This window comes from Mustela nivalis, assembly GCF_964662115.1.
Source record: "Mustela nivalis genome assembly, chromosome: 7".
NCBI classification, from domain to species: Eukaryota; Metazoa; Chordata; class Mammalia; order Carnivora; family Mustelidae; genus Mustela; species Mustela nivalis.
This window is the reverse complement of record NC_139026.1, coordinates 20,315,929-20,342,404: the sequence shown is the minus strand read 5'-3', so window position 1 is coordinate 20,342,404 and position 26,476 is coordinate 20,315,929. Positions and strand designations below refer to the sequence as shown.

Sequence of the window (26,476 nt, the reverse complement as noted above, 5' to 3'; positions counted from 1 at the left end):
AAAAGGAGCTGTTGAGGATGGAAGAAGGATGGATGGACGAAAATCTCTAAAAGGGGAGATTTGATCAGAGACTTGCTAAAAGTAATGAATCGAGGCATGGGGGTATTTGAGGAAAGTGAATTCCAAGCAAAAGCAGTAGCAAATAAAAATGCCGAGATAGGAGTATGCCTCTGACAGGAGGCCAGAGTGAATGATGCAAAAAGGAAGAATAGCAGGAAATAAGGACAGAAAAAAGCAAAGAACAACATCATGCCAGACTTCATAAGCCCCAGGAAGGACCTTGGTAATTTTAATTGGCTTGAAAAAGGAATCCAATGGAGGGTCATTAGCTGGGAAGTTATTTGATATAAATTACATTTTTAAAATGGCACTCTGGTTGATGAGTGGACAATAGTGCAGGGAAACAGAGGCAGAAGGCACACAACTTAGGAATTAATTATAGAAATTCAAGCAGATTTGAAAGTGCTAGTGTTATAGATGGTAGGAAAGGTCCAACTCTGGTTATCTCTTAAAAATAGAGCTGGTGGGTTTCAGGTGAGCTATTACTTTTTTATTTCAAAGAGAAGACAATTCTCTTTAACTGGCTATTTTCCATAGAGCTTGCTCTTATTTTATGAACTCAAAATCCTATCATGTATCTGTAAAACTCTCCACTTTTCTTTAGCATCAACTGTATTACTCATTTATTTTTTGTCTCTTACTGATTTTTGAAGTAGGCATTTTGTCATTTCAGCCATCCAACATCAGAATCCCTTGCTGTATTTGAAGAATTTTGTAGTTTGAGTTTTTTGGGGAGTAAAGTCTGCTTCCTTCAATAAATGTTAGAAAATGCTACCACAATGTCCAGATCCTTTCCAATTATGTGACCCAACTACTGCTAATCAAATTGTACTCACCCTAGATTTCCCTAAGATACTAAAGAAGGAAAGGAAGAAAACTTTTTCTGGGGACAGCAGCAGTAACAGAAGAGGCAAGGTCAAGTTCCTAAGTAAAAAAGCTCAAAAACTGCTGGCTGCAGCAGCTGCAGTAAAGCTGAATTTACTCACAAATAGTGACAGTAGTGCAAAATGTAAAATCAACTGTCCACTGTCAGGCAGCAGTGTTTCCCATCACACTAGATTACACTGTACAGTGGTTTGGGGACATGGATCTGGAAGATAAACCTTGAGCCTGGTTCCCCAGATCTCTCAGGATTCTAAAATATATATTTAAGAGCTTTGATAAAAATTAATTCACATAAAAAAAATAATTCACATGGCCCATTAATCCAGTTAGAGTACGTGACCCATGGATTTTTAGTATGCTCACCAACAGTAACACCATCACCATGATCAATTTAAGAACTTTTTAAAAAAAAGATTTATTTATTTATTTGAGAGAGAGAGAGAAAGAGAGTGAACAATCAGAGAGAGGGACAGAAGGAGCAGACTTCCTGCTAAGCAGGGAGCCCAGCACAGGGACAGATCCCAAGATTCTGAGATCACGACCTGAGCCAAAGGCAGATAACCAACTGAACACCCCAGGTGGCCAGAACATTTTCATCACCCTCAAAATCCACCATACCTATTAGCAGTCTCTCCCCATTCCTTTCCATGCTACCCACAAGCCCTAGGCAACCACTAACTTACTTTCTATCTTTACAGATTTGCCTCCTCTGGGCATTTCATGTAAATGGAATCATATAATATGTGGTCTTTCATGAATGGCTTCCTTCATTTAGCAAAATGTTTTCAAAGCTTCCATCCTGTAACATGTATTAGTACTTTCTTCTTTTTATTGCTGAACAAATAATCCATTATATGGATATATCACGTTTTCCTTGTCCATTCATAGCATGATACTTGGGTTGTTTCCACTTCTGGGCTATTTATTATGAATACTGTCCTTGTCAACATCAACATTTGTGTACAAGTTTTTGAGTGGACCTCTGTTTTTACTTGAGTGGAACTGCTGGGTCATAAGTAATGGTTTAACTTTCTAAACTACTGCCAAATTATTTCCCAAGCACCCACACCATTTTACCAGCCCAGCAATGTAGGAGGGTTCCAATTTCTGCACATCCTCCCACCACTTGTTATCATCTTTCTGATTAGTCATCTTAGTGGGTTTGAAGTGTTATCTCATTGTGGTTTTGATTTACATTTCTATAATGGCTAATGATGTCAAGCATTTCTTCATGTGCTCTTGGCCAGCCATTTTTATATATTCATCAGAAAATTATCTGTTCAAATCTTTGCCTATTTTAAAATTGGGTTATTTATCTTTTTCAGTTTCTGTTCATTTGTTTTTCAAGGAACAATTAATAACAATGTAGATAACATATACTTATCTAACACGGTATTTTTTTTTTTTTTTAATCACTGAAGCTAAAGCAAAACATCCTGTTCACTGGGTAAAAAGGGCCTGCTTAATGTGTGTACACTGCAGTGCAATATAAAAAATACAAACTAATTATAATTTCAGAACTTCAGAATTTGAGTGTTAGCATTCCCTTTTTTTCCACATGGGAAAAGAAAATACTTTTGAAAATCATTTGAGGGGCACCTGGATGGCTCAGCTGGTTCAGCAGCTGCCTTCAGCTCAGGTCATGATCCTGGAGTCCCAGGATCATACCTCTCATTGGGCTCCCTGCTCAGCATGGAGTCTGCTTCACCCTCTGCCCCTCACCTTGCTTTTACTCTCTCTCAAATAATTTTTTAAAAAATCTTTAAAAAGAAAAAGAAGAAAGAAAATCACTTGAAGCTTGGAAAAATTCCACAGCTATATTCTTAGGATTACTGTGTAGGGTCTTTATGAATCATATGAGACAAGGGGAGCTTCAAATCAACATTTCAGAGAAGACATTCCAGTCCGCATGATCTCATCAGTCAGGAGAATGTTGCTGGCAATCGGTGCAGAAGCAAAGTAGCTGTCTCTTTACAAAATAGTTACCCATATGCCTACTTCGGCTGCTACCATTGGCTCACCTGTGTTCAAGTTCACACCCACAAGTCGACCTGATTCTGAACTTTAACATTTCCCGAAGATCAAAACCAGAGTTCTGAGCAAGAATAATGAGCAGTGCTTGGAATAATGGCCAGTGCATCAGCAAATGCTTTAACTCCCAAGCTGGGCCTTCTTCATTACACTGGACTTCTATTTAATCTGGCTTCTGTTTGTCATTACTACTTCACTGCACCAGTACCTGAAACTACACAGCCATCATCAATAGCATTTTTAACAGCCCTCAAACCGTCTCCTATTGCATCTTTGCTCTGAGTGAGTGTTTGCTTATTTGGCCCTTTGACCAACAGTGTGACAGATTGAGGATTGTTATATTTCTATTCTCCAATGTATACTAATAGACAAGTCCTGCATGTCCCAAACAATCAAGATTTAGGTCATTAAAAGAATTTAGAGCTACTCCACCACAAGTGAGACTCAGCCTTTCCATATTCCTCCTTTTAGGTCTACACAGAGCTACTATGCTTTTTTTGGCAATAGCTTCTAAGGAAAAGGGGTCAATTCCCTTTTGATTAATAACAAAAAATCCTTTATCTGAATCACTCAGACTTCCTTTTCCATTTCTATTACTTTTTTAACTCGATCTTCAATGAAGTTTCTTTCAGCTTTTACAAGCTTCTCTCTTCTGCACACTTGTAAAATAAAAAGCTAGAATTCACTTTTATTTTTTCATATTCTAATGACACATTGCATATGAGGATGTATGCATTTTCTACTTTTTTCATATCAGGATGCCATGCCCCATGGTCCAAAACAAAACCTCCGTTTAAGCTTGTATTAGTCTCAGATTTATGTTCACCTCCATGATCTCAAATATGAAGAGGTCAATAGGTTCATCTTGTTTTGTTTTGTTTAAGATTTTATTTATTTATTTGACAGACAGAGACCACAAGTCATCAGAGAGGCAGGCAGAGAGAGAGGGGGAAGCAGGCTCCCTGCTGAGCAGAGAGCCCCATGCAGAGCTCCATCCCAAGACCCTGAGATCATGACCTGAGCCGAAGGCAGAGGCTTTAAGCCACTGAGCCACCCAGGCGCCCTAGGTTCATCTTGTTTTCTTTTGTTTTGTTTTTTTAAAGATTTTATTTATTTATTTGTAAGAGAGAGAGAGGAGCGAGAGTGAGCACAGGCAGACAGAGTGACAGGCAGAGGCAGAGGGAGAAGCAGGCTCCCCGCCAAGCAAGGAGCCCAATGTGGGACTCAATCCCAGGACACCGGGATCATGACCCAAGCTGAAGACAGCCGCTTAACCAACTGAGCTACCCAGACGTCCCGGTTCATCTTGTTTTTTAAGGCCAAAATGGAGTCCACCTCAGTCTCTTTTAAGACATCAGCAGATTCAGCATGCACTTTAGCATGCAGAGATGTTCTGGCCACATCTCTAAGTATTTCCCTGTCCATTTCTTTGCTTACTTTGACTTTTCCTAAAACTGAAGTACCTTTTCCTTTGCAGCTTCATATTCTTCTATTATTATCCTGGGATGAAGACTTTCAGAAATGTAGCCCTCAAATGATCAGGATACTGGAAGTGTAACCATCACCAGTTATGCCATCCTGGGCTGTTACTACTTTGACTATTGAGGAGGCTGCTGGGTGTTGAATTTGCATTTCATAAAATAGCACACTGCCGGGGTGCCTGGGTGACTCAGTGGGTTAAGCCGCTGCCTTCGGCTAGGGTCATGATCTCAGGGTCCTGGGATCGAGCCCCGCATCGGGCTCTCTGCTCAGCAGGGAGCCTGCTTCCCTTCCTCTCTGCCTTTCCTGCCTCTCTGCCTACTTGTGATCTCTCTCTGTCAAATAAATAAATAAAGTCTTTAAAAAAAAAAAACAAAAACAAAAACCAGCACACTGCCATCTTTAGTAAGCTTAATGTCTCTAGCACCAGAAACAAGCATCTTCATGGTGCCATTAGACCCCAAGTGGGTCCTCAGCACATCCTGCAGCCTCTGGGCCACACTGATGTTGACGGCCATGGCCTCCTGGGCTCAGGCCACCTCGGTCATGGGGTTCGGAGTCTTCAGAGCCACCACAGCTAATCAGCACAGGAAGAGGAGAAGACCCGGCATGCAGAGTGCCCCAAAACATCTCCTTATCTTTTCCAGTTTTGCATTAGAAGAGTTCTTTATATAGTCTGGATACCAGTTTTGCATTAGAGTTCTTTATATAGTCTGGAGAGAAGAGTTCTTTATATAGTCTGGATACCCTTACCAGATATATGACATAAATATTTCTTCCATCCTGTGGGCTGTCTTTTCATGTTCCTGATAATATCATTTGAGGCATAGAAGTTTTAAATTATGATGAAGTCCAATTCATCTACACTTTTCTTTTGTTATTTATGCTTTTGGTGTGGTATCTGAAAAGGCTTTCCAAGCCAGGGCCATTAAGATTTATTCTTATGTCTTCTTCTAAGAGTTTTACATAATTTTATCTCTTACTTTAAGATTTCTGGTCCACAAAGAGTACATTTTTGTGGATGATGTAAGGAAGAGGTCTAGCTTCAATCATATGTATATCATGTAGTTTTAGCACCATTTGCGGAAAAGGCTATTCTTTCCCACATTGAATTGTCTTGGCACCACTGTCAAAAATCAGTTAATTATAAATGTAAGAGTTTATTTCTGGTCTCTTAATTCTATTCCATTCCAATAGTCTTTATAAAACTCCTTTTCTACTCAATTAGCTAGAGTATATTTCTTGCTTACAATCATGACTACTGGGGCGCCTGGGTAGTTCAATCATTAAGTGTCTGCCTTTGGCTTGGATCGTGGTCCTGGGGTCCTGGGATTGAGCCCTGCATGAGGATCCCTGCTTGGCAGGGAGCCTGCTTCCATCTCTCACTCCCCCTGCTTGTGTTCCCTCTCTTGCTGTGTCTCTCTCTGTCAAGTGAATAAATAAAATCTTTAAAACAACAACAACAACAAACATGACTACGGCCTGTTTACAATCATCAAATGTTTGAGTACCGTTGGATGTATGCTTAAATCATTTGCTTGACTGCGGTTGTTTTTTTTTGAGGTGCCATAGTTGACAGGCAGTGATTGGGTGGGAGGAAGAGGTTGTGCTGCTGGGGTGAGAGATACCAAATTTTGTCAAAAGGATATAACACAATCATTCCCTTCGAGGGGCCTGGCAGCAGCAAAATCTATCCTCCATGTTTAAGTGAAAACCTCCCTGAAGTCTGCTATTTGGTTGAAGCACAGGAAAGGGTCCCAAAAAGAAGTGCCAACATTGTTTACCCTATTGTGTCAGGGATCTATTCTAATTTCAGCACTCTTTTTGGAAGATGTCTCCACATATGTATACATTTATAAACAGGAACTATGAGTAAATAGTCAGCATATAAATTATTTAATTTTAAATTTCAGCAGGAATTCAATTACAATGGTTTTCATATATATACCTCTGATATGAAAAGAGCCATCATCATTTCTCTCCACCACAAGATGGTCAATATGAACGGTTACAGGAGCTGGTTCAAGGGATATTGTACTACTACGAGGACTGTCGTCCTACAGAAAGGAGAAACGATATCAGCACATTGTTAGTGAAGTAAATGATAAAATTAATCATTTCCTTAACAAATGTTACTTCAGTCAATATTTTTAATGAGTTAGAAATTAATCTTTATATGCTTCAGTTGATAGTGAAAAATTGCCTATTCTATTTCTATGTTTTTCTAATTCCTAAGAAGGATCTCTTCATCATTCCCCCACAAAGACTACAAATGCACAAATGCATTTCAATAAATGCTAGTAGAGTATATACTGTAGAGATGACATATTCCTGGACATGAATCAAAGTCCAGGAAAGCAAAGTAAACATTTACAACATGAAAACATAAAAATACTTATTAACATACTTTTAAATTAATTTTTGTGTTAGAAACTTGTATCTTCATTGGCATCACTGTTGCAACAGTTTCATCTTCCAAAAAATGTTGAATATTAGTAAGAGAAGATGTAAAAAACTCAGTGCTAAAGTTTTCTATATGGCATTGCAGAAATCCATTTTTTTCTGCAAGCAAAGAGTGTATTACAGCACCAGGCCCACTCTCAAATCTCAGAGTAATCTCAGGAGAGGATTTGGAATGAATTATAGATTTATGATCTGAACCTACAGAAAAAGAACACATAAAAATTATAACTTATAGCACTATTCAAAAGTGTCACTCTCAATTATTTGTCATTAAGACATTATTGTCATATTGTACAATGTCGAAGCAATAATATCTTAAAGTTTTAATATTTACCTTTCATTTAAGTAATATTTACAGTACATGTACAGTATACCATACACAACCCTAACTTCAATTTTTATAGATGACCTTCCACTGAAGTAATGTTGACTTGTCTATATATTCTATTTCTTTGGTACCATGCAAACATATGCCATGATATAAATCTGATATGATGCATACCTAAGAGACTTACAATCCATCTTAGTATATATCTATCTATACATCTATAAGATAATGGACAACTGTAATAAAGAAAAAAATGATGGCATTTAGAGTGATTCTTAAGCCATCTCTCAAGAAGTAACAGAAGTCTGAGGTTTTGCACTTTTCTCATTAAAATTAGGTCCTTAAATAATTAGAACAGCAAATAGACAAGACCTCATTAAAATGCCTCTAGTAGAAGACAATTTTAAAACTGAAATTGTAGCAAAGGATATATATAAATATACAGCAAATACACACACACACACATATATATATATATACACACACGAATTTATATTTATATAAATATGCCTTGGCCTTATTCCAAAAAAGAATCTGAGGTGGCTTACAGAGATGAAACACTGAATTCAAAAACAAATTTTAAAATTTCAATATAGCAGCCACAGAATATCTGATTGTAAAAAACAAAAGTTTTCAATGCAACCATTTAAGTGAACTGACCCTCATAGTAAGTATTTTGTTTATAATACCTAGCTCCAAAAAGAACAGGAGGCAACACGTTTATGGCATAATTATACAGAAAATAAGTAAGCAATGGAAAAGGATAAAAGAGAAATGGATAGATAGCAAGATTAATAACTCTAAACACATTATTTACTTTTCTGTGCCACAAGTGAACCAAAAATGAACTTTCTAGCAGCAAAGAGAAAAATATGATCAGTTCCACAATTCACAGAGCCCCATGAGTTAAAAACAAACTAAATGTTCTGGAAAAGTGAAACTGTTTCAGTTACTGAAGTATCAAATTTATCAGTCTCAGTGGTCTTAAGAAGACCCTACTAATTAAATTCATGATGGGGAGATGTTTATTTTCCCTCAGCATGGATGTGAATGCTTCAGTCTTAGAGAAGTCAAATGTAACTAATGTAAACATATTTGTGAAGGGAAGGGGATGTAAGAAAATAAATATACTTATATTTATGTACCAAGGACAGATCTCCACACACAACCCATAATGGAGAGTTGTTTTTGTAACTTTATTTCAGGTACAGAATGATGTTTAATCAATGTTAGTACTAGAGATAAACATTCAAAATAAATAAATAATATAGACGCAAGAAAGAGTTCAAATATAATTCTAAAGAATTTTTTTAACAATTAAGAACTCAGATTTTTTTAAAAAATAAAAGGTAAAACAGCCACAAATTGATAATGGTCAGTGTTCTTTCCTATATCAAGACAAACAAGAGTTAATTAATTTGTCTATTTAATAATAAGAGCAATCAGGAACAACTTGGTAAATGTGATTTTGTTCTGGCTTTTACCTACTTATCTACTATCTGTATTAGAGAGAGAGAGAAAGAGATACTCACTCACTCTAAGGACCTGAGAGCCAGAAATAATTTCAAACAAAAACAATATTTACTTGGAGCAGAGATCTTAGTCAAAACTCATTCCTCTCTTCTACCTTTTATGCCATGAAACTATTACATAAAGGTCTTCCTATTAAAGAACTCCAAAATCCACACATTATAGATAACCAAAAACAAACAAAAGCAAAAACAACTTTGCAATTTTATTTGGTCATGTCAGAGTAACAGCAGACATAAACCGCAGATCAATCCTTGTTCATATGGCTTATCATTTGAAATGTTCAAACTAAACCATTTTTTTTCTCCCTTTCCTTTTATCCCATTTCCCTTTGCTCCTTTCTTTTCCTTTGTTTTCTTCCTTTTTGTTTTTAGTTTATAACAGCCAACTGAGACAGTTGAGAAAAATGGCATTAGCACTGACTATACAACCCATACATACTAGGCATTTCAAAATGATTTCTTCAGTCAGGAACAACACGAAACAAACTAAAAAGACATGGTACTAAGTGACCCATAAAAATAAGCAAAAACTGAGCAACTGGACATAATTTAAGAGTGCACAATTTGAAGTGTGTTTGGGTTGGGAATAGAAGAGTCTAGGTTTTGAAATTTCTTTTGTCCACTATGAAACCTTTCCAGTTATATATTTAGCTTCCTCTATTGTACAAAATTCTTGCAATTTTTTAACAGATACATTGTAAACTGCAAGGCCTATACATAGAAAAAAGCCAGGAGACAATTTTTTCTATGATGCTGGTTTAAAGACAAATGGCACATTTACCTGCAATTCCCAGATGTGAGGTGATAGATACTTATTTGATATCATGCAGGACTATGTATTTCAACATGTTATGTATCAGATTTAGCATTCTGTATATATAGCAAAGAAAAATATTACAGCTCAGTGACTTTTTAAACTTAAAAAATTGAACACTGTCATTTCAAATGCTTAGGAGAACTATTCTAATAAATCAGTTTCTTCGAATGACTGAAAATCACGAGTGATAACTCCATATAAACTTTGAAAAAAGGATGGTTTTATGTGGTTTCCTCTTCATACACTCCATGTTTTGTTGTTCACAATTCTTTTTATTCAAGTGAATGTGCTGATCTTGGAACGAAGGATCATGAGAACATGATACACCAAGTATCATGCTAGATTCAGGAAATGTTTTGCTTATAAGCAAGATAATGGAATATAAAAACTGACATTTATTCCAGCATAGAACTAAGTTTGACATTCTAGGATTATCTTATTCTTTTCATATAGAAAAGAGCTCAGTTTTTCTTAAACCTATTATATCAAAGAATGAGAAGACCAAAAAAGATGACACTTAACCAAACAAAAAGAAGTTAGAGAATACATCTTCAACACATATTTCTAACAACAATCAAAATACTTTATGAAAATAATCTAAAAGAAATCTCTTACATTATAATAAACAAATATAATCTTCCTTGAATTCATTTATACCAAAGATAAAACTGCTAAGGAAACATATATATAAAAAACAAAAAAAGTTTAAATCATATTAAAGTCTTACCTACTGGACGATTACACAGGTAATGCCGAAGACTGATATTGCCTAACTGATCTGGTGTCACTTGGTCCACTTGAAGACAGATTTCCATATCTTCCCCTCGGATGTCAATTTCCCCATTAACACCAGTAATTTTAAACACCACAACTGACATCTAATAATGATTGCATAAATAATATTAGCATACCAAGCAATTCAAACAAAATTTAAGAAATGACACAGGAAACTACTATAACCTCTAAAAACAAAATTGTGACCTATTACAAAAGAAAATATACTTTTGACCAAGAAAACATGGTTATACATTACAGTGACAAACTTCAGCTTCCTTTCTTCCTATTCAGTCAAGAGAGAAATTTTTAGGTCACAAAGATTAATTATATGACATTTCTGTATGAAATTATTTTCACTGAAGGTTGAACATATTTTTTAAGTCATCTGTAAGAACATTTCACAAGGTGGGAAGGGCTTAAACCAGTAACATACTTCTTTTGTATAAAGTTCCTCATAAGGACTGACTACTATCAACCATCAAACTTTTTTCCAAAATGTATTTAAATGGAACAAAAACAAAGGTCAAAAAGTAAAAGATGGAAAAAGACAGAAATTCCCTCCTCAGTACAAGAAAATGAGATTTAGAGAAGTGAAATTCAGAGAAAAACAATTCAATAAGAAGGAAGGAAGCAGTTTCAGGAGTAGAGAGAGCAAAGTGAATTACTACTACTATGGAAATTCACTTTATATATTAATGTCTTGAAATGTGCCCATATTAAATATGAAATAAAGGTAAATCAGCCTTGTGGCTGGCATTTCTCTTCACAAAATCTCTCTGAAATGATTACCAGGTCTTGATTTTCTTGAGCACCCTCTGAATTTGTACTGATGGCATCTGGAGAGGTTTCACCAAAATTCTGTAGATTTGCACTAGCATTTGCACTCTCTGCAAGGTTCTGGTAATTTGTAGTCACATTCTTCTTAATACCTAAAGTAATAAAGAAACTAACAAATTAAAATCAGTTTTACACATGATCCAAATATGTTACATTTATCTAATCGATATGGGGCATCCCTTCAACTCTTTCTCAAGCAAAGGCTTATTTAAAAGATAATAGGCAGGGGTGCCTGGGTGGCTCAGTGGGTTAAGGCCTCTGCCTTCGGCTCAGGTCATGATCCCAAAGTTGGGCTTTCTGCTCAGCAGGGATCCTGCTTCCTCCTCTCTCTCTGCCTGCTTCGCTTCTCTGCCTACTTGTGATCTCCGTATGTCAAATAAATAAAATCTTTAAAAAAAAAAAAAAAAAAGATAATAGGCGGGGCACCTGGGTGGCTCAGTGGGTTAAGCCTCTGCCTATGGCCAGGTCCTGATCCCAGGATCCTGGGATTGAGCCCCGCGTTGGGCTCTCTGATAAGCAGGGATCAGAGATCCCCACTGCTTCTCCCTCTCTCTCTGCCTGTTGGGCTCCTCACTCCTCCCTGCTCGTGTCCACTCACTCTCTGGCAAATAGATAAATAAAATCTTTAAAAAAAAATGATAGGAAAAGAAAAATTAAACTCTGATTAGCTAGCAAATATTAAGAAATAATGTCCATAAAAAAATGTTAGAGATAATAAAGCCCTAGACTTAGTATGAAAAGAAATCTAAAACGCTGACCACTGCTTCCTCATTGCTGGCAGAGTGCTAGAGTAGCAGGTTCCTAGTCAGCCAGCTTTCGCCTCCGCAGGCCATCCTACTTTGAACAGTCCCAGTTTAACCACTTCATTTCCCCCTTTCAGTAGCCTACAATAACTTCTAATTCTCATCTACATGAAGTGAATGCCACTATTACCAATGTGATCATCCTCCATTCTTACCTACCTGCCTTAATTTCTCAGTGTGCTGTATCTCATTATTTCTCAAACTCTATGGTCAAAGACAATCTTTAAAAAATTCTGTGCCCATCACAGACCAATACTTAAAAAAAAAATACCATAAAAATGAATTACTACAAAAAGTGCATTGGAAAAGTGCAAGTCTTAGCGAAATAAGCCAATCAGAGAAAGACAACTATCATATGCTCTCCCTGATATGAAGAAGTGGGGAGGCAACGTGGGGAGCTTGGAGGGTAGGAAAAGAATAAATGAAACAAGATGGGATCGGGAGGGAGACAGACGATAAGAGACTCTTAATGTCACAAAACAAACTGAGGGTGGCCGGGGGGGGGGGGGGGAGGCAGAGGTGGTGGGGTTATGGACATTGGGGAGGGTATATATGCTATGGTGAATGCTGTAAAGTGTGTAAACTTGGCGATTCACAGACCTGTACCCCTGGGGCTAATAGTACATTATATGTTTATAAAAAAAATTTTAAAAATTATTAAAATAAATAAAATAAAGTACAAGTCATGACACAGCCTCAGTTTTTAAATTATTATATAGTTAACCCTTTAACTGTGTGAATGCTAGGGGTGCTGACCTCCCATGCAGTCAAAAATCCACATATAACTTCTGACTCTCCAAACACTTAATTACTAATAGCCTACTATTGACTGAAATCTTAATTATAAATTTATTATAAATTATAAACAGCCAATTAACCTATGTCACATGTTATATATATTATATACTGTATTCTTACAATTTAAAAAAGTGAAAGAAACATTTTAAAAATCACAAGGAAAATACATTTACAGAACTGTGCTGAATTTATTGAAAAAAAAAATCCACATATAGTGGATCTGCGCAGTTCAAACACATGTTGTTCAAGGGTCAACTGCATTTATGACTACACATTCAACTCCTAACTCAGTGCCTGGAAACACAGTTGGTGCTCTATAAATCATCTACTGAAAGAAAACAATGTTTAAAGCCACCAGGGAAAATACATATAAATACAATTCCCATTTCACAGAGGGCTCTTAGAGGGAAAGAAGGCTTCCCTGATGAAACACTTATATAAACTAAAGTGAAAAAGAGCATTCTAGGCACAGGTACAAAGATCCTGAGGTAGAAAAAAGTTTGTCATAGTGAAGAAACAGGGAAGAGTGCATTTAAATAAGGAGTAAAGTGTACCTAGTACATCTGAAGTATAACAAACACACGGGTGAACAGCAGAACCAGTTAAGCTGGGGCCGTATCATGCAGAGCATTGTCAGTAATGTTACGGTTTTTAAACTTAATGCCTTAAAGCCGTGAGAAGTTATCAGAATTAAAATGGGGATGAATGTGATAGTATTTTTACATTTTTGTTTGTTTGTTTGTCTGAAGTAAGCTCTACACCCAGTGTGGGGCTTGAACTCATGACCCTGAGATCCACAGTCACGTGGTTTAGACTGCATTAGCCAGGCACTGTGGTAATTACATTCTTAAGAGTCTGTGCCTACAGAACACAGAATGAACTATAAATTGACAGGAACAGAAATGGGAAGATAGTTAGGAGCCTGTGGTGGGAAGGCAGTCCCACTACATGTTTGTTCATAAATATGTATATATATTACAAAACATGTATACACATGCATATCTATACACATGTGTTATATGTATATATAAACATACAAATATGTATACAAAAACACACAGAAAAACATCTGTTAATATATATACAAAAAGTTGATGACAGTTATTTCTAGAGTGGGGAACAGTATCAAGGGCAGAGTAAGGGTGGTATTAGTGACACTTTCAATTTTTATTTCAGATATTTCCATAATAACTGGTTTCTTTATAATGAGAAAGTATTCACATATTTTTTCATATATTTCTTATAAAATTAAAACAAAAGAACACAAAAAAACAAGAGTCTTGGGCGCCTGGGTGGCTCAGTGGGTTAAGCCGCTGCCTTCGGCTCGGGTCATGATCTCGGGGTCCTGGGATCAAGTCCCGCATCGGGTTCTCTGCTCGGTGGGGAGCCTGCTTCCTCCTCTCTCTCTGCCTGCCTCTCTGCCTACTTGTGATCTCTCTGTCAAATAAATAAATAAAATCTTAAAAAAAAAAAAAAAAAAAACCAAGAGTCTTTTCCTAATGTAAATGAATTTCTCTGACATAAAGAAAATCATCAGGGATCAGGGAAATTATTAAAAGCTCATGGTACAGGGGAACCACAGTAGCTCAGGTGGTTAGATACCCGACTCTTCATTTTGGCTGGGGTCATGATCTCAGGGTCATGAGATGGAGCCAGCCTGGGGCCCCACGCTGGGCTGCATGCTGGGGCTAGAGCCTGCTTGGGATTCTCTGTCTCTGCCTCTCCTTTTCTTTTTGCCCCTCCTACTGCTCACATGCATGCTCTCTCAATAAATAAAGAAATAAAATCTTTAAAAAAGAAGTCATGGTACATTTTCATGTCAATTTAATACAGACTTTAAAAATATTTTCAAAGGAGTTTAAATGGTATTAGAAAATGATGAAAAGCAGGTTAAAAAATCATATATATATATATAGCATGACACCAAATACATACATATATGAATATATACACAGAGTCATAGAATAAATGATGGTATTTCCAATTGCGGGAACTTTGGGTTATTTTATCTTCCAAATTGTAGTTGTGTGTATATATTTTCCATGTTTTCTATATTAAGTGGCAGTCCCTTTTATTATTTAATTTTTAGAAATAATAAGGAAACCACTGATGCTTTCTGAGAACAGTGAGGGATATTTTCTTTTTTTTTTTTAAACATTTTATTTATTTGACAGACAGAGAGCACAAGTAGACAGAGAGGGAGGCAGAGAGAGAGGGGGAAGCAGGCTCCCTCCTGAGCAGAGAGCCTGATGTGGGGCTCGATCCCAGGACCCTGGGATCATGACCTGAGCTGAAAGCAGAGGCTTAACCCACTGAGCCACCCAGGTGCCCCAGCGAGGGATATTTTCTATTGGAACACTCTTTTTAAAGTATATTTTGATCATAAAGCAGAAATCTGCTAAGGTAGGATTTTAAGCCATAAAGGGGACTGGGGAACTAGGCGACAGAGCTATCTGTGAATCTAGAATAGAGTTCTATGACCCGTGTCAGTACCTCTTCTACACATATGGTAATCATTTCCAAAGTCTGGGGATCTAGTATAACATACTGGTTGGTTAAAAGCTTAGGCTCTTGGGTCCATCTAGCTGATTTCAAAAACTGCCCCTATTTCTTCCTGACTGTATACTAATTTCTGTAAGTTTCAGTTTGTGAACCTGAGCCTTTCCTTACCCTAAGCTGTTTTTAACATCATCAATAACAGGCTTACTATCCTTCATTCACAAAGTAATTTGTATTTACCTATGGTCTCTTCTACTTCAGTTTCTAGCAATTAATCTCTAGCTGTGGCCCATCCTTTCATTCCTGTTCACAAAGGCCCCAATGTCTTAGTAATAGGAATACATTTAATACTTTCTCAGTCATTCCTAGTGGTCTTTACTGGGGCATTAGTTGCCTCTGAGTAAAATGGGGGAATCATGTTGTTCCACCATTCATAATCGTGACAGAATACTTGTTATGGAGATGAGCAGATCCAGTCTAGAAAAATTCCAGTCACAGGACCAACATAATTGAGAATTCATCAAGCAAATTAAGCCCATCTGACCAAAATTTCACATAAAGGAGTCTCTATGACAAGAGGCTAATAGCATTCACGTGGTTTGCTTTATGCTCTAAATGACTATATACAAATAACTGCTGGATGTGGCCATAAAAAAGAAGCAACAGAACAACCATTAGAAAGTTAGGTACAATACTCTTTGTAGTACATAGTACTTGTACATTGTAGTATATAGGTATGTATGTGTGTAAATAAAATAAGTTTTGGGGGGGCTATAAGTTATTATTGGATAGAATTAAAAATACTTAAACATCACTTCTAAGATTTGTATATTTATTATGAATCCTTAAACTTGTATTGCTTTACCTTTTTCCAAAAATATATGAGTATCACTTCCATCACTTTCCAACAACTGTTCTTCCAATATCATACTGTCAAGTGAAATGGTATCTAATGAAGTCTGTGAGGAGCTTCTCTTCATGTTCTTATAAGAAACACAGAGTGGAGCCACACTGGGTGGGATACGGTCCTTAGGCTTTCCACTGTTAAGAAATTTATTAGAAAAACATCATATAAAACCCATTTATATTTAGGTGTTAACTCTAGCAATGCCTTATTTTATCATGAGGTTATCTGTCCAAAAACAAAATATGCCTCCCACCACACACATGGATAGAAAGCCAAAAATCCCCCAAATTCCAAAAGTATGTTACCTTAAAGATGACTGAGATGTAAATGTTCTAACAGTGGGTGCTTCTTCTTGATTGATTTCTAGGTTCTCAGAGACTGAAGCTGTTTCTGGAAGCAAATCTTCCGCTTTAAAGACTGACTCTATGGTTTCATGTCCTCCACTACTTAAACTGTTTGAAAGTATGTTTTGATTACCATCATTATCAAAGGAAAGCAAATTTGAATCTTCTCTGTGGCTTAAGACACCATTTGAACCTGTATAAGAGGAATCCTTTCTGTCACTTGTTTCTGATCCAATTTCTCCTGATCCACTTTTACAGATAATTCCACTACTTTCATCTTCACTTATCTTCCCTAAATTTTTATCTGATAAACAATCCGGAAAAGAAATACCTTTTTGCAGATTTGTATCACTAGCTGATTTAAAAAGCAAAGGATCCTTCAAAGGCACATGGCTCAGGTCAACACTCATAGATCTGTTGTCCGACATGTGATTAGCAGTTACACTTCTAATTTGATTTACACCACTACTAACTTGTTTCCTTTTTGAAGACAAAAGTTCTCCATTTTCTGAAGGCAAATAGTCAGGAACCGTTGGGCTCACACTTTCAGCAACAGGAGACTTGAGAGTATTTCCTTGATCCACTGGATGTAGCAAAAGAGCCACTTCTGCACTTTTAAGTAAAATTCCAATACAAATGGATGCCTGACTAGCAGGAGTGCCCGTCACAGCTTCGACATCTTTCCTTAAGTTCTCCAAAAGCAGAATAAGGGACTCATGGAGGAAAAGCAAGAGCAGATACTGGTAGTGATTGATCTGCATACTGACATGTCTATGAATGTGAACCAGGACGTGAACATCTGCATCTGACGATGAAGAGGTAAATCTTAAAAATGTATCAGAAGGTTTCTGACTACCATTTGTCAAGGGCTCAGATTCTGTACTGTAATACTCTTTCAAGAGCTTTTTCCGTTTCAGTCGGCCAGTCAGATCACTAGATTCACTCTGTGATGTATTTAGAGATACCTGATTACATGACTGTAGCTCTTTTTGTGACACTGCATACCTTGTTGGTTGGCAAATCCAGATGGAAAGAGGGAAAGAGTCTACAAAATTTATTGGTCGCCCTTTTCCACTCTTTGTCCCTTCATAATCAATCCAAAATTGAGAAAAGTATACAGCCCAAACATCTGTGGCAGCAGAAGTTTTAAGAGTGTGTTTATTCAACTTGGGAGTAATATTTCCTTTATAAACTTCATGCATTTTAGTATCTTGTTCATGGGCATGTCTCTGGAAGATTGGGTGCAAAAGATTAAAATTGTCATCAGATTTGGGGAAGCTGGTATTTGTTTTACTGAAAAAATCACAATCTTTAAAGTCCTGAAACAAAGCTTCTAGATCAGAATGTCGACAATTTGGACAATGCCTTGTATTTGTGGCAATCATTTCAGAACTCTGAATAGAAACTGCATGTGGTTGATCTTGATGACATTCAGATTTCATTTCAGAAGGAATGACAAACTATAAGAGAAAAAACATTACTCTAACTTACAAATCCATATATATGTCTTGAAGATAAAATAATCACAAACATAATTTAGCTCAGGACTTCTTTTGAGTGTTTCCCCTCAAAATACTACTTTCCTCCAGACATAAAATATTAACTCTCCCCCACCAAGTATTTTTATTAAAGCAAGTAAAAGGGACTTAACTGATTAACCACTAGGAAAAAAAAAAAAAAACTTAAATAAAAAACCATAAATAATGAATAGTGGACCTAATATACATGCATATTTGCATACAACATATCACAAAACCAAATAAAATTTTTTGTTGTTAAAACAAAAAAGTGAAACTAAATTAAATAAGTATTACTAAAAGCTTACTATACCCTAAGTATGTAAGTGCTAAGCTTGGAAAAAGGAATTTTTTCTTAGGTTATTTTAAATCCAAGAGATTTGGAGGATGACCAGATGGGTAAATAGAATGACTAGAGAGATGTCATTAGAATGACTTTTTTTGGGATAAAACTATTAAGAAAATAAACATAAAAGGATAGGCCAAACTATTTGCTAAAATAATTTTTCAGAAATAATTAACCTCAGTCCTCCAAATATTCACCTCAAAGAGTTCAAAGGGACTGGTTTTAAAACTGTGCAAACTGAGAAAGTGTAAAGATCATAACAAAACTGTCTCAGTATAACTGTAAGTGTTAAAAAATGTGTTTTTTATACTGAATACAGTAAGATCTTTGAAAAGATCTTCAAAACATTTCTGTGATGTATGAGTTTTATTCATAACCTCATTTTAAGAATAAAATTAAAGGTATAGAAATATATCTTTAAGAAAAGAAATTAAGGATATAGAAATATAGAGTATAAGCAACACAACTAGAAACTGAAATTTTTCATCCATGTCCAAGTCTTATCCTATTTACTATACTATACTAGCTGTTTTGTTTAAAAAAACTTCCCTCCTGTAGAATTGAGATATCCATGGGAATCAGATTATCAACTACTTGGCTGTAATACAAAGCAACTTTCTATTATCTTTGGGTATCAGTAGCAGAATGACTGTGAAAAAATTAAACACAGATCTAACTTACTAGTTTTATTATATTAATTAACACTTTTGAAAGAAAAATTTTATCCAGTCTGGTAAGAAGTAGGGAAAAAAAATCACAGATTTAAATTTTATTTTGGCTTACCACCAAATGGATGAGCAGTGACAAAATAAAATAAAAGAAGATAGAGAAAGAAGGGGGAAAACAGTCTCTTAAAGCTTTTTTAAATGAAAATCAAAACTGAAATTTCAAAATCAAAATTAAGATTACAATAAAGTCGATTTATATTTGAGCACCCATCTTAAATCCTGGAAATTCTAAAGCTATTAATTTCTCTAAAAACAGTTTTGTGGGGTGCCTGGGTGGCACAGTCCATTAAGCATCCAACTCTTCATTTAGATTCAGGTCCTAACCTCAGCATGAGCTCAGGCCCCACACTGGGCTCTGCACCCAGTGCAAAGTCAGCTTGAGACTCTCTGACACTGCCCTCACCTCTGTCTCAAGTAAATAAATAAATCTTTAATAAAAAAAGAAAAGAAAAATAGTTTTGTTGTTACAGCCACTTGTTTATATGGTACCTTTAGCATTAAGCCATCAACTCGAATATCAACATGCTCATCAGATTTTGAACTGTCATTCAACTTGTATACAGCCATAAATTGATTAAGACTCTGTTTTAAATCCAAGAGAAATTGATTTAACCACAGAATACTTCTTTCATCCACAGTAAACTGTAGTGCATTCAGTTGGCTATAAAGGTTGGCAGATGGAACTGTGGAGAAAAAAAGTTTTTTTAATTTTTACTGAACAGGTAGTCTAAATCTTCCCTGAGAGAAAACATTTTTAACAACATTTATTCTTTTTAAATTAAGATAATATGGTTTTGAAATTTTATTAAAAAAAACCAAAGTGACAAGTGGATGATAGGAAACATTTTTAGGTAGATAAAACAAGATTTTTCTATGTTTCACTAACTGAAAATATATTACTTAAACTATCTGTATGAATACAATTACTGTTTAGATCTCTTTTCCTAATGTTATAGTCACCAAGAAGCAAACTTTAAAAAAATCTTACCTTCTTGATGAAGTATCACATCAAAGTTTTGGTCCTTAATCAGATAGTTCTGTAAGGACTTTTACCATATGCATACAATCCAAACCTTCTATAATAAGAGAACCAATGACTAATACCTTATGAAAGTGGTAAACGAGGCAGATCTCCTTGAGAGGCCATGTACTTTTATTCTCCACTTAACCCTAACCCTAGAATAGTGCTTAGTGCAAAGTAAAAGCTCAAGTAGCTAGTAAATAATAAAAAGGATATACACTTTTTCATAGTGCCCCCCCAATATTAGAATGCTCAGGGGCTGGATAAATGTATTCGTGCTAATTTATATTAAATAAATATTCACAATTATAGTATACATCACTTCCTGAAATCCATTTTTTATACCCTAAAAGCCATTATTATTTTCAGAGCATCTTTATATTTTAGAGCATTTCTTATTTATAAAAAATCTTTTATTCTAAACATTCAGACCTACTTACATTTAGTAAAGCAAATAGCATGCATATCTAGAGCTTTTTGACAATAATAATTTAGGAAAATAAGCCCATGGTATAGGATATTACTAAAGAGACAACATTATAATTATGTCCTGAATAGGACATTTTTGGCATTCCATTCATTCATTTATTCATTCATTCCTTCATTTTCTTTCAACAAAGATTCACTGAACACCAACTACATTTTGTGTATGGTGCTAAGCACAAAGTAACAAAAAGTCTGTAGGTTTTTATTCAAGACAGACACAGAGGCAGAAAAACTGCAATTCAAGGCCAACAGATACAGCCAATTGGGATGTGGAGGTGATTGTATTTGCAAATAGAAAGGCAGTGGGATGCTAAGGAGATCACATTGCTCTCTAGAAGGTAAGAAGAAGCACTCTCAAGTATACACTGAAAGATGACATCTACAGAGAGGACTCGGGAGTAAATGTAGTCCCCAAGGCTACAGTAAAAAAGGAAAGAAGAACCCGGGCTCTGCAGATCTGGGACAGAGAAAGAAATCTGGTGTACTAAGCAGTAGAAAAATCCACACGGTATCTAACAGGGGACTAGTGAAATAGGCTATTATACAGTTATTAGAAGTATGTAAAATAAACCTGTAGAAACCTGGAATATGCTCACATCAAGGGGAAAGGACAGGATAAAAATAAAATATATAAAAGAAACACATATATTAAGAACAGGACTAGGAACACGATACTTATTGTTATGGTCTGAACTGTGTCCCCTCAAAATTGATATGGTAATAAAGTTCTAACTCAGGGTATCTCATAATATGACTATATTTGGAGACAGAACTTTTAAAAAGGCAATCATAGTAAAAATGAGTTCACATGGGTGGGCCCAGTCCAGTATGATCAGTATCATTAGGAAACACACTGAGGAAAGACCATGTGAAAAGACAGAAATCTATAAGCCAAGAAAGAGGTCTTTGAAGAAATGACCTTGCTGACACTTGATCTAGAACTTCTAGCCTTAAGAATTATGAGGAAATACATTTCTTTTGTTTAAATCACCCAACTGGGGCACCTGGGTGGCTCAGTGGGTTAGACCTCTGCCTTCGGCTCAGGTCATGTTCTCAGGGTCCTGTGATGGAGCCCCACACTGGGCTTGAGAACCTGTTTACCTTCTTTCTCTGCCTGCTTCTGATCTCTCTCTCTGTGTCAAATAAATAATAAATAAAATCTTAAAAAAAAATCACCCAATCTATGGTACTTTGTTATAACAGCCCTAACAAATTCATACACTCATGTTTTAGCAGAAGTCATCTCTAAATTGTAGCCTTGGGAGCAGTTTATTATTTTTGGCATTAAAAAAATATATTACATTTACAATATTTAAAAAGTGATGTATTTTTAAAGTTGGGTAGCTTAACAAAGAGATGAAATAGCAGGGCTGAAAATGGATCTTTGTACATGAGGAATGAACATACTCTATTTTTGTGTATGCTTGAAACTTTTGAATAATGAACAGTTAAATTAAACACAGTTAAACATAACCTAGCAAATCCACTCCTAAGAATCTATGGGGCTATGGTTTAAATTGCTGAGAAAGAACTTTATATTTTTATCAGAAAAAATATATGTATTATAAAATGAGATTATAGTCCTTTGGCACATGTTAACAAAACTGATAGAAATAAATAAGCCTAGATTAGAAATCAGAAATCCTTGTACTACTTAAAGAAAACAATTATTTGTGAGAGGTGAGGAGGGCTGGAAATCATGGGTAGACAAATGGTTGTAAATATCCTAGGAAGGCAGTGTAATATAGTTGGAAAATGGGGGGAAGACACATGCTTGAGTTTCAGCTGTGCCATCTTACTAAAGTGCTGAGCAAATGTCATAATTTCCTTGTTTTAGTCAGGAAGGTAGAAAAGAGAAACAAATGAGAATACACAAAAGAATGCTGAAAACCATGAAGATGGTAAAAATTAGATCCCAAAACTTTGGCACAAACAAGGATTAATGGTTATACAGTTAAACAAAAAGGTATCACATAAACAAAGGCAAATTTTAGTTTGCGGAATTCCTGGATGATCTGAGACAATAGTATAGAAATTTGCCATTCAAAGAATACAAACATATCATTATTTTAACTTTAGTACCCCCAAATAGCTTACAAATAAAAATTCACATAACTTAAGTTGTTTCTAACTAAAGACAAGGGCCAAAGGTTATCCAAAGTATATAGCTGTGCACAAAAAAACAGCAAAAAAAAAAAAAAAAAAAAAAAAAGTATTTCTCTATAGCGAAAAGAATAACTCCATTGTTAATTTTTCAATGAAATATAGAGTTTCGGGTGCCTGGGTGGCTCAGTCAGTTAAGCATCTGTCTTCAGATCATGATCCCAGTAGGATCAAGTCCCCATCTGGCTCCCTGCTCAGTGGGGTGTCTGCTTCTCCCTGCTGTTTGTGATCTCTCTCTCTCTCTTTCCCTCTCTCTCTCAGATAAATACAATCTTGGGGCGGGGAGGGCAAATACAGAGTTTTATATAGCTGAAATATAAATAGGATTTTACTAAAGGGAAAAAAATGACCTTATTCTGCAAATAACCTAACTTTGCTAAATTCTTTCATTTAATAGCTATTAAGTAAAGAAATGAGTCAAACCTCTGGGATAAAATGAAGCACGATTCGGGTGCATGTGCCCCTTTGGATCACTACATTTGTATCTTTAGGGTAAATACCCAATAGTGCAATTGCTGGGTCATAGGGCAGTTCTATTCACAGACCTGTACCCCTGGGGATAAAAATATATGTTTATAAAAAATAAAAAGTTAAAAAAAAAAAAAAAAATGAAGCACGAGTTCTACATGATTCCCAACATCAAGGATGGTATAACCTCATGCACCGGGTGGCTCAGTTGATTAAGTGTCTGCGTTCAGCTCAGGTCATGATCTTCTGGTCCTTCAAACCCTGCCTTGCCTCAGGCTCCTTTCTCAGTGGGGAGTCAACTTCTCCTCTCCCTCTACCCCATCCCCCCTGCTTATGAAATCCTTAACACTCTCTTTCACTCTCTCAAATAAATAAAATATTAAGATTTTTTTTAAAGGATATTGTAAGCTAGTAAGAGAACAAAATATGAATAATCAGAATATGTAAAAAATGCTATACTATACAGGCGCCTAGAAGCCTCAGTCTATTAAGCCTCTACCTTCTGCTTAGGTCATGATCTCAGGGTTTTAGGATCAAGCCCTGTGTGAGGCTTCCTGTTCAGCAGGGAGTCTGCTGTTCCCCCAGTTGTGTTCTCTCTTTTTCACTCTCTCACCCACTCTAATAAAATCTTTAAAAAAAAATGCTATACTACAGTTATATACTAAGTACAAAGACAAGTAAAGAACAAGGGACTTTTGTTTCTTCACGCTTATAAAACTCAAAACCTGTGGCGCCTGGGTGGCTCAGTAGGTTAAAGCCTCTGCCTTTGGCTCAGGTCATGGTTTCAGGTTCCTGGGATTGAGCCCTGCATCGGGCTCTCTGCTCAGCGAGCAGCCTGCTTTCTCCTCTCTCCCTGCCTGCCTCTCTGACTACTTGTGATCTCTGTCAAATAAATAAAATCTTTAAAAAAATAAAAATAAAAATAAATCAAAACCTTAGGAAGAAAAAAACAACTTCCTAAGTAATGGACAAGTAATAAAAAAGCAGGAAACTCTCTTACTTGGAAAATCTTTTCCATCTGGATAGTAATATTCTGTGAATTCTATATAGACAGCTGACATTTCTTGTGGAAGATACAGGGATTTCTTATTGCAAGAAATCATACTCTTGGGGGAAGAACGACATTGATCTGCTGTAGAGACCTGAAAACAAATAATTAAACACACTGAAGTACACTGAATAAAAGCCCTTTCCAAACAATTTATGCCATGTGAACATCACTTCAAACTCCTAAAACTACTTCAAATAATTTGTTAATTTCCAATGCAAACTTTATTTTTAACTTCACATTAAATTATTTTTGGTAATACCAATCAGCTATTCGAAAAACTATAACCTCTTAAAGGCTCTTATAAAGGCTTATCATATCAACTCTTTAAAATCGCCCTTGCAAACTTATTTTGAGCCATAAAATATCAGAGTATTTCTATAACAGAAGTAAATGGAATAGTCAGAACACAGATCCAGGACCATAAGAACAGACCACTTCCCTGGTGTGTATTTACATTAATACTTTATTATAATTTATTATTATGAAAAATAATGTAGCCATATACAAAGTTTCAAGCTGGGATAATAAAAAAAATTATGGAGATAGATAATGGTGATGATGTGGTGATGGCTGTACAACTCCGTGAATAAACATGCCAGTGAATGTGACACTTAAAAATAGTGAAATGCATCAAAACATTATGTTGCACACTTGAAACTAAAGTTATGTCAATTATACCTCATTTTTAATTTAATTCAATTATCCAACATATAGTACACCATTAATTTCATAGGCAGAGTTCAATAATCCATCAGTTGTGTGTAACACTCAGTGCTCGTCACAACACATGCCCTCCCTAATGCCCATCACCTAATAACCCATCCCCCCATCCATCTCCCATCCAGCAACCCTCAGTTTGTTTCTTAAAGTTAAGTCTCTCATGGTTTGTCTCACTCTCTGATAGCTTCTCATTCAGTATTCCCTCCTTTCCCTATGATCCTCTGCTCTATTTCTTATATACTTCTTATATTCCACATGCGAGTGAAAACATGTAAATTGGCATTTCCTGACTTATTTCCCTCAGCATAATACCCTCCGGTTCCATCTACCTCAATGTAATTGGTAAATATTCATCCTGACGGCTGAGTAATAGTCCACTATATATATACCACCTCTTCTTTATCCTCTCATCTGTCGACGGACATCTTGGCTCTTTCAACCATTTGGCTACTGTGGACACTGTTGCTATGAACATTGCTGTGCCCCTTCGGATCAGACCACATTTCTATCTTTGTGGTAAATACCGAATAGTGCAATTGCTGGGACATACGGTAGCTCTCTTTTTAACTTCTTGAGGAACCTCTATACTGTTTTCCAGGGTGGCTATAGCAGCTTGCATTCCCACCAACAGTATTAAGAGGGTTCCCCTTTCTCCACATCCTTGCCAACATTTTTTGTTTCCTGTCTTAATTTTAGCCATTCTGACTGGTGTAAGGTGGTATCTCATTGTGGTTTTGGTCTGTATTTCCCTGATGCTGAGTAATGTGGAGCATTTTTTCATGTGTCTCCCGGCCATCTGAGGTCTTCTTTGGAGCAATGTCTGTTTATATCTTCTGCCCATTTCTTGACTAGATTATTTGCTCTTTGGGTGTTGAGTTTGATAAAAGTTTGTTGTGGGCACTGCTAACAAGGCCCAGTGCCTTGTTAAAATGTTTAGCAACATCACTGGTCTCTACTCACTATTTGTCAGCAGCAACCCCTTCTGGCTGTGACAGCCAAAACTGTTTTCAGAAATGGCCAAATAAATGTCCCCAAGGGGTAATATCAGCCCCAGATGAAAACCACTGAGTAACATAAAAATAAATTTATATATCAGAATAATCCATGACAATTCACACATGACAACACATATCTGAAATCATTTATTTAATAAGAACGTTATACATTCTGTTGTTGGTCTTAAGGATTGTAATATTAGACCATGTTTTATGACAGCCTGAACAATATAAATGGGACAATATAAAGTTAGCTATGAAGATATATTCATAAAATACCCAATACTTGAGAGTTCAATAAGACAAAAAAAAAAAAAAAGTATTTTAGGGTGCCTGGGTGGTTCAGTGGGTTAAGCCTCTGCCTTCAGCTCAGGTCATGATCTCAGGGTCCTGGGATAGAGTCCCGCATCGGGCTCTCTGC

At 36.1% G+C, this 26,476-nt stretch overlaps 1 protein-coding gene and 1 pseudogene across 5 annotated transcripts in view; both read right to left on the bottom strand.

Moving 5' to 3' along the window:
- The window catches only part of BLTP3B (bridge-like lipid transfer protein family member 3B), a 106,649-nt gene that overhangs the window by 18,604 nt on the left and 61,569 nt on the right, over positions 1-26,476 (bottom strand). For 2 of the 4 annotated variants that reach the window (XM_082739177.1, XM_082739178.1), the window contains 8 exons: positions 24,290-24,431; positions 19,641-19,834; positions 16,522-18,020; positions 16,175-16,350; positions 11,162-11,301; positions 10,323-10,473; positions 6,863-7,116; positions 6,404-6,512 (listed from right to left, as the gene is read on the bottom strand). In XM_082739177.1, coding sequence (XP_082595303.1) covers positions 6,404-6,512; positions 6,863-7,116; positions 10,323-10,473; positions 11,162-11,301; positions 16,175-16,350; positions 16,522-18,020; positions 19,641-19,834; positions 24,290-24,431 — 2,665 coding nt within the window. The remainder of the gene's footprint in view (positions 1-6,403; positions 6,513-6,862; positions 7,117-10,322; positions 10,474-11,161; positions 11,302-16,174; positions 16,351-16,521; positions 18,021-19,640; positions 19,835-24,289; positions 24,432-26,476) is intronic. The other 2 variants (XR_014313902.1, XR_014313903.1) reach the window with 1 other exon arrangement.
- On the bottom strand, positions 1,245-5,257 carry LOC309868810 (T-complex protein 1 subunit zeta-like; annotated as a pseudogene). The gene is made up of 4 exons: positions 5,209-5,257; positions 4,848-5,032; positions 4,288-4,623; positions 1,245-3,847 (listed from the first exon to the last, which is right to left on the bottom strand). The product of its transcript is annotated as a T-complex protein 1 subunit zeta-like (transcript).